General features: G+C 34.5%; 1 protein-coding gene across 11 annotated transcripts in view; it reads right to left on the reverse strand.

Moving 5' to 3' along the window:
- The window catches only part of SNAP91 (synaptosome associated protein 91), a 139,478-nt gene that overhangs the window by 45,861 nt on the left and 84,201 nt on the right, over positions 1 to 9,416 (reverse strand). For 8 of the 11 annotated variants that reach the window (XM_014585873.2, XM_006143362.3, XM_006143363.3 and 5 more), the window contains exons 12-14: positions 8,341 to 8,346; positions 4,740 to 4,767; positions 1,237 to 1,346 (exon numbers count right to left, since the gene is read on the reverse strand). In XM_014585873.2, the coding sequence (XP_014441359.1) occupies positions 1,237 to 1,346; positions 4,740 to 4,767; positions 8,341 to 8,346 (144 nt within the window). The remainder of the gene's footprint in view (positions 1 to 1,236; positions 1,347 to 4,739; positions 4,768 to 8,340; positions 8,347 to 9,416) is intronic. The other 3 variants (XM_014585874.2, XM_006143360.3, XM_014585878.2) reach the window with 1 other exon arrangement.

Here is a 9,416-nt window from a genome sequence, read left to right on the forward strand (position 1 = left end):
GCATGTAAAGAGTAAAGCACATAGTGAGCATGCATATATTACTTGAATTTATTGCTTAGATAAAAAATTTTAGTCTCCAAATATAGGGCATTCATAATTAGAGTCAAAGACACTACAAAATGACACTAGAATCCTGTTAAGGCAAAAGAACCAGAGTTGACCTAAAATTATTATTTGAGGGGGCGCCATGAGTTGGGGAGTCATTTAGGCACCTCTGAGATGTCACAGACGTACAATCATCCCCACCTTTCTCACCACAGTTCTGACCTTCAGGTGCTATTAAAGCTTACTATGAACATCCCAAGGCCTCTTTTGACCATGAGAGTCCAAGTTCTTCATATGCACAGCTAATTGACCTAAAAGTGCAATTTTTTTAAAGCACTTAAATTTTCCCAAAGAAAAAAATATTTAGAAAATATTTTCCATATCAGCCAATTTCAGAAGATTCTAAGGTTTGTGCATAATTCCTCCACTTCCTGTACCAAATGTGTGAGCAACAAGATGATTTCTTTTTCACTTATCTATTTATTTATTTTTGGAAAGAATTTTTGCTACAGGGCACGTGCACTTGCCAGGAAAACAGAGACAGAGAGACAAAGTGAGAAATAACTCCCCAGGAAGGATGGCCACTACACAATCCATTCTCCTCTCAGTGGGATCTTGGGCACGCATGCACACATGCCCAGGGTGAGTTTATGCCACTGGGTCCAGGACTCAAACCACGGTCGACTACATGGAAGTCCAGAACATAGCCATTACGCCAACTGCTGGTCCCTCTTTCTCATTTTTGTTCCTTTTGCTTTTTAGATTTTTGCCTTAGGGAAAGTGTACTCACCAGAGTGAGACAGAGATAGAGGGAAAGTGAGAAATCACTCTCCCTGGGGAGGATGGCCATACAATCCCTTCTCCTCCATTCTCCTCTTGGGATTTGGGCACATATACAAGCCACCTGGTCTGGGACTCAAACTGGGGAGTCGGCCATGTGGGATCTAGTGTCTGAACCACCATGCCATCTGCTGGCCCCACAAGACAATTTCTATAGCTTGCCTTTCTAATGATTTAAGAGGTATAGGTCTAAGTAATTATATAAAATAACTTATTTTGTGCAACAGAAATCCAAAATATCATGTTACTATGATTAGATTTCATTTAGTGAAATCATTTGAGAATAGTATGGAAACATTAAAACCTGATCAAAATGTTAATAAACATTTCACTGTATACTCATTAACTAACCTGACTGGGACAGCCGCAGATGCAGTTGCAAATAAATCAACCGGTGGGGATGTGTCAATGGTTTTAGCTGGTGTAGAATTAGGAGACGTAACAGTTGTGGCTGGAGAAGACTGAAAGTGAAGATGCACAACACACTCTAGTCAAAAATGAATCTACAGGACACAGAGTAACAGGACTTTTGCTTTACAGATCTATAACATTCTCAGCATTTTTCTTTTATTTTGCAATTCTGCATGAAAGAAAAAATTCAATAAATTTGAAATCAAGAATTGATTTCAAAATTTTCAAGCTAACTGTAATTTATGTGTTATTTTGATAAAATATTTGCCCTAACACTATAGTGACTTCTATCATATATTTAAAATAAAAATGAAATGTATTTCTTGAACATAAAATCACTGGGAAGGATCTTACTAACTGTCAAAAATTTCAAAAATTATCAGTTATAATAACTGTCACAAAACCAAGTTCATTCTTTTTTCTTCTCATCCTAAGCAGACTTCATGGGAATACTTCTCAGATGACTTTAAAAACACAGAAATGTAACTCACAAAGTAGTTGACAACTCACAAGATATAAATCACTTACAGCTTAAAGATATCATGATTATATTTCATTACTACCGATAGAACATAGATAAAACAAAAAACATGAAATAAAATCTAACATTTCTTTTTCTGGATTTTCTTAAAAGAAGAGTTAATGGTAAATTAATATACAAAAGATTACAATTTTTGTTTAGTAACTATCCAAATCCTATTTTATCTGATATTATTCTCTATGTAGTCACTATGAGAAAGACCAATGGAATATTTTAACACTGTCTACTGACACAGAGTTTTGAAACTGAAATGAGATATAACATCGAGTAAAATATTCAAAGGCCAAGACAAACCAAGAGCTATTGCTAGACATCTTATTTCAAACAGGCCAAGCTAAAAGGAAAATTTTAAAAGAATAATTTAAGGACTGAGGAGATGAGAAATTTATAGGAATTTCCCGATTTAAACAGCATTTGTTGAGTATCTTCTTGTCCAGTAGCATTAACTAGTCAAGGAGCAAATTCAATGGATATGTAAGTGCCAAGTATTCAGTATTTCAAAAAAGACAGGAGCAGTACGTCTACGGCTACTAAGAAAAATGTCAATTCCAACTTCCTTTGAACGAAAATTTAGATCTTTCAAATGAAATGCAGTGACCAACAGAACAGAAAGGTCCAACCAAACTTAATTGCATGTTATCCATTGTGGACATCGACAACTCCAGTATAAAACAAAACGAAACATTTTTTTTTCAACCAATAAATGTATGTAAGCTTAGAAAGGTGATGCTTATGATATAAAACTGAGAAGTTAATGATAACAACAAACACTACCAACACGAATACAGAAATTAAAGTCTGCAGAGACCCATTACAAGAGGCTTTGTTATAACAAACTGTAAGGAGATGTAAGAGCTAGGAAGATAGAATCCAAATAAATAATTCTGTTACTACAAAAAGAAAGTCAATACAATTTGATTTGGCCAAAACGAAGAAATGGACCATCCCAAAAGATGCCACAATGTTACCCCTCTTTACTTGGCATTAGTATGTTGGAAATATTCACATAGACATAAAGGTTTTAATCCTGGCTTCATAGAATTATCAGGGAGCTTTCTGCCTGTTTGGTTTATTTGGTTGATTATCCAAAGTGTTTGAGGGAACCTCAGGCAGGCAGCCAAGCAGGCACTGGCACGGTACACAGGAATAATATCCTTGAATGTCTGGAATGACAACTACACTGCAAGCTCGTCAGAGAGGGCAAAGCACATCCATTACAGTTTTGCCTAAGAAATACAATAGCTAATGTCACTTACAGACCTATAAAAGTAAAAACTTTTGTCATTGGTAACCCTCATCCTATTCTTCAACATGCTAAAAATGAGATAGGGAGATGAATGAATTATTAAAATGATTATAGAAGACTGTATAAAAGACATATTTGTGGGAAAAGAATGACAGTAGATTTTTCTACCATTAAACATATATTATATCATGTGTCTAAACTATCTTGTAAGGCTGTGGTCCAAAATATGTGAAAACACTTTGTGTAGCCAGTAAAACATTATACTGGTACATTTGTCTTTAGTTGTAATATAAACACATGAAAATCTCTCTGACTTTCAACATATTTAGTACAAATGGAGGACTAAATTACACTATGTACGACACTATTTTGGAACAAAACACTAATGTGTAAAGGAGAATACATAAAAATAATATCTTTGTACTAATATACAGTATACTCATGCTGGGAAAATTGGTCTTACATGCTGTAATGATATATAGTAATTGAATGTATAAAATTTTTTTTAAAAAAGTAACAAAAAATTAAATTAAAATTACTACATAACCCAGCAATTCCACTTCTGATGCCCAAAAGAACTGAAAATACCCACATAGATATTTAAATATGCCTGCTCAAGCAATATTATTCATAATACCTAAAAGATGGAGGCAACCCAAGTACCCATCAACAGAAGAATGAATGAACAAAGTGTGGTACATATTTATAAAATGGAACATTACTCAAACTCAAAAAAAGGAAGTCTACCATTAAACATATATTATATCATGTGTCTCAACTATCTTGTAAGGCTGTGGTCCAAAATATGTGAAAACACTTTGTGTAGCCAGTAAAACATTATACTGGTACATTTGTCTTTAGTTGTAATATAAACACATGAAAATCTCTCTGACTTTCAACATATTTAGTACAAATGGAGGACTAAATTACACTATGTACGACACTATTTTGGAACAAAACACTAATGTGTAAAGGAGAATACATAAAAATAATATCTTTGTACTAATATACAGTATACTCATGCTGGGAAAATTGGTCTTACATGCTGTAATGATATATAGTAATTGAATGTATAAAATTTTTTTTAAAAAAGTAACAAAAAATTAAATTAAAATTACTACATAACCCAGCAATTCCACTTCTGATGCCCAAAAGAACTGAAAATACCCACATAGATATTTAAATATGCCTGCTCAAGCAATATTATTCATAATACCTAAAAGATGGAGGCAACCCAAGTACCCATCAACAGAAGAATGAATGAACAAAGTGTGGTACATATTTATAAAATGGAACATTACTCAAACTCAAAAAAAGGAAGGCAATTCTGGCACATGCTACGTGGCTGATTCTGAACATGCTAAATTAAATAAACCAATCACAAAAGGACAGATACCATGTAAGTCCACTGATACGAGGTACCTACAGTAATCAAATTCATAGAGACAGAAAGTAGATTGATGGTTGTCAGGGACAGAAGGAAGGGACAGGTGGAACCAAGAGTTTAAGGGGTCCAGAGTTTCAGTATGAAGATGAAAAAGGGTCTGGAAAAGGATGGTGTTGATGGTTACACAACAACATGAATGTACTTAATGTCCCTGAATTGATTAAAAACAGTAGAATGATAAAACACCAAGAACCAAAAACTTTACTTACCTTACTTAATGGAGAGGGAGCACCAGATCTAAAAGGCAACAGAAAAGAGTTAACTGAATATGCATGAACACATTTGTAGAAGCAATGAAGTTTGACATCACTCAGTGAAGCATTTGCTTGTATACATAGACATTTTATGAAATGGATAAACTTAAAAAAAACTTTTATCCTTTACTCAGTTGTGACAGTCTTTTCCAATGTTTCTGTTGACTTAATTTCCAATACTAGAAATTCTTAAATCCGAAATTATTTTCTATATATTTAGCAACTCAATTGAGTTGATTATTATAAATGGTCCAAGATGAAATTTTATAAATTTTGCTAAGACTTTGGAAAAATCGCGCTTTATAGAATTTTTAAAACCCCCTCTGATTTAACTGACTAAGGTTAAAATACATTGTATTTCATTTATCATAACTGTGATGCATAAAATGAAAAACACTAAAAAAAAAACAACCCTATGAGCCCTATGACTGAAATATATCTCCACTTCCATATTCACACTTATGAAGGTTTTCTTCCCCTTTTTTTTCCTCCCACTGTCTACAAAAACTAGTTCTAAGAAAAACATTCCCATCATCCTGTTATAACTAATGAGAGCATAAAAAAGAATAGCAACTTTGATGCCTTTTCTAAAGGGAGTGGGGAAAATTAAAGGGAGTAATTTTTTTAAGTCAGCATACTGGTAGCACTGACTTATACATCAGACCTAGCAAAGTGCTTCAGAAACAGCTGCTTGAACAGCTTATATTTTACTAACCTGAGTTGGTGGAAAAGTGACTAACAAAACAAAATGAAGACAAAAGTACATTTCAATAAGCAGCAAATATTAAAGGTCTTATTGGATGGTAGGGATGGCTTTTCACTCATCACCAGAGAGAGTACCACACACAGCAATAGCAAAATAAAATTAGCAGAGCTTTAGTAACTGGAATTTTGTATGATATTATGCATTTTTGTTTTATTGATGTAGCAAATTTAGCAGACTTATATGCCAGATTATCTTTGAAATTCAACATCGTGTGCACGTACATTCCCACCATTTCTTGTTTAAATTTAGTTTTTGCTTAAAATGAGTATAAGTAATGGAAAGGAGGGGCATATAGAGATTTCTTTTACATACCAAAGACGGAAGTATAAGTGTTACAATTTGGTTATTTGCAGTTTCACTACATGTTATCTTAGGGGTAATATATAAGGAAAAGTATATATATTTACATATGCTGGTCATTTCAAAGGGTTTCCTGAAATAAATGAATTCACAGTGTTCTCTGTATCTATGGGAACTTACTTAGGAACCTTAAAATATAGTCTTATATGACCTTGAAAATTTCCTATTACGCTCTTAGCTAATGACTTCTCCAATTCCCTCACTGTATTTCTGTATATGTATATGTGTGTGTGTATATATATATATATATAACGGAAAAGGGAGTTAAATCTAAATAAAAATTCAAGAAAACAATAGCCAAAACTCTGCCAAAGTACACACATTAAAACTTCAAAAAACAAAACAAAACCCGGGACCAGCAGTTAGCGTAATGGCTATGTTGCTGGACTCCCACGTAGTCGACCGTGGTTTGCATCCCAGACCCAGAGGCTTAAACTCACGCCGGGCGCATGTGCGTGTGTGCCCAAGATCCCGAGAGGAGAATGAAGAAGAAGGGATTGTGGCGTGGCCATTCCCCCTGGGGGGTGATTTCTCGCTTTCTGTCTCTCTGTCTCTCTCTGTCTGTCTGGTGAGCACACGTGCCCTATAGCAAAAACCTCTAAAAAAAAAAAAAAAAAAAAACCACCCATAAAAATCATTTGACATGGTCACCTTCCAAGAAAAAATTAATTTAAATAAATTTTTAAATCCTCAAGCAATTTTCATGAACCAATTCTTAGTGGTACTGACACTATGAGAAATACTGCTACAGAAAAGACAAACAATAAACAGGATCTTTCAAAATACATTTCAAAACTATTACATACAAATTTATAACATATCACCTACCCCATAACAAGAATAAAGTTATAATGAAAGTGACAGACATGCTCTACTTGCTATTAAAGAATATCACACTCAAAGCTAAGTATGAAAAATCATAACAGGCACAACAATCAATCTGCCGAGCTCCCAAAGAACACTATTACTAAACACCTGCAGTTATCCTATGGATAAAACCTGCTGTCTCTGTGGGGCTATCTTCCCACATACCACACACTGTATCTTAATTTCTAGAACGATCTGTCTTCTTCACTAGATGCTACTGATAGGACATAACATTCTTCTGAAAGAAAGCAACTCATCCCCTTGTTTTATATCCCTAGAACTTCACAGGGTACTTAGCATTTTCACTATTATTTCTGTATTATTTGAGTTTTTAAATGAGAATACACTCATCTGTCCATTTTATAATCAGTTTACTAACCATAAATCTTGTAATTCTTTTTTCTAGGCAACTAAACTGACAATGATGTATGATCCCTGTTCTGGCTTTTGCTACGGTTTAATCAGAAAGATGAAAATCAGAGGTGCTCCTGTCGGGCAGCAGCTTTACAAAGCATCAATAATCACTGAAAATTAGAACTCAGGCCAGCAGGTGGCGGAGTGGCTAAGGCAGTGAACCCCACAAGGCAGACTACAATTAGCATCCCAGACCCAGTGACTTGAAAAACACACCGGGCGTGAGAAATCACATAAGTGAACTATGCTGGGAAAAATAAGACATTAAGATAATATTAGAAGCGATCCATTTAGTCATCTACCCTAAATTATGTAAAATGCTCTAAATAAATCCATGTTACTTTTTTTTTTTTCATTAGAAACAGCAAATGTTTCCTTCTGCAATAACAGTAAGCTGTCAAAAGAGAAAATTGTATTATTTCTTATTTGATTCACAGTAATAATTCCTATATAGTTTTGAGTATAATGCTAGCCAGAAAAAAAAATACAGTTGTGGAATACCTATCTACAGTTTCCAGCTAATTTTAATTACGAAAGACTTACTTTGTGTTTCCTGTACTCTATACTTGGTAAACCCACATGTAGAAATAAAATAAATTTCTCTCTTTTGTGGAACTACAGAAACAGATCATACACAAAGGTATATCATACAATATTCACACAGTTTCAAAAATGAGTATCAGTGGACTCAAGGCATTCAATTTAAAATGTATACTTTTTTATAGCAGACATGTGAAAATGATTCATTTCATTTATATACTTAGCTTAACACTGCTACTAGAAAATAATTTAAAATAATTAATTTTCCTTATAAAGTTGCTCTTTGACACTTATGTCATGTGCCATGTGGAAACCCCTTCATTTACTAAACAAATGGAATCATTAATTTCTAAAATCTAAGAGGAATATACATATATACCTAACAGAGGATGTTAGCTTTGATCCAAGAAGACCAACAGAAAGTAAAACCATTTATGCCGGTCATGTTGAGAAACAAAAGCAATTAAAAAAAAAAACAAACCACAGATGTGTGAAATGGACAGAATTCAATTTAAAATATTCTAAATACAAAATGTGGAATCTTACGAGTGTTTTTTGCATCTTTAGTAATTAATAAATGCAAAAAAAATCACTCAATATAGTACTCACCCTTCACTTAAGTTCCCAGGTAAGCACAAACATGCAAAGAAAAAAATAGTTAACTATCATAGTTTATTTTAAAAATAAGGAATAAATAAAAGACAAGTTTAAATGTGGTCTCTGCCAATTCAGAAAACAAATCTGACAAGCATAAAATGATTTTAAAGGAGAGGAAAATTATTCTTAGCAGAAGGAAATTCAAAGTGGAAGATCACATTGAGTTATGTCACTTTCCTAGAAATGTAACTGAACTGTCCATAGTTAATTTTTCCAAAAACAGCTTGGAGTGGCCACAAGAGGGCGAATAGAGATTTGAAGTTAAGGCTCAGGAGATCCATTCTCTGGGGAAGGGTAATTCACTGCTGACTGCAGCACTGGCAGACTGAACTAAAAATTCAAGGGTAGAGTGTGGACCTAGTAAGGGCAGGGGAGACCCACCCTGAGGGGAAAAGAGAGTGGAGGGGCCAACAGGCCGCATGCATCCAATACTCCCCAAGGGAGAGGCTCCTATTGAGGGGATGTGCATGCTTCTTTACCCAAAGAGGTTCTTCTGACACAGGAGCAGGGACATTTCTTGGCTTCCTCTCTAAGTCCCAGGCAACTCATCCGACTTCCCAAATACCTCAACAGTGGGTGGTCCCAACAATATCCTACAGTGAGCATGACTGATTTTGATCTATTGTATTCTCATGGTAAAAATCTGATCATCTATAGGCACACTGAAGCTGGGGGCAGACCCTGGACTATGGTAACAACACCGTTAGAGCCTCTTAAAGGTCCTGCCATCCACTATTCCCAATGGTTCTGCCAGAATTGTAAGAGACTCCTATATTGCTGGCTACCATCAACAATTTAAAAGATGCAATTATTTCCCTACTAATGTGAAAAAATGGGGTAGAAATAAACCTAACTAATGAAAATATTCAGCAAAAAATGGAACATCAATTCATGAGCCTAGATTCTGGGAGAATGCTAAAAGAACAAAGTCAGAAAAGAATTGCATCTTGATAGCTCTTTCACAAGTAAAATTTGTGATCAGCACACAGTCCTGCAATGATCAGTTTATTGGTCTACTAATTCCTGCT

Source organism: Tupaia chinensis, unplaced genomic scaffold, assembly GCF_000334495.1.
Source record: "Tupaia chinensis unplaced genomic scaffold, TupChi_1.0 Scaffold000097_1, whole genome shotgun sequence".
Lineage (NCBI taxonomy): Eukaryota > Metazoa > Chordata > Mammalia > Scandentia > Tupaiidae > Tupaia > Tupaia belangeri.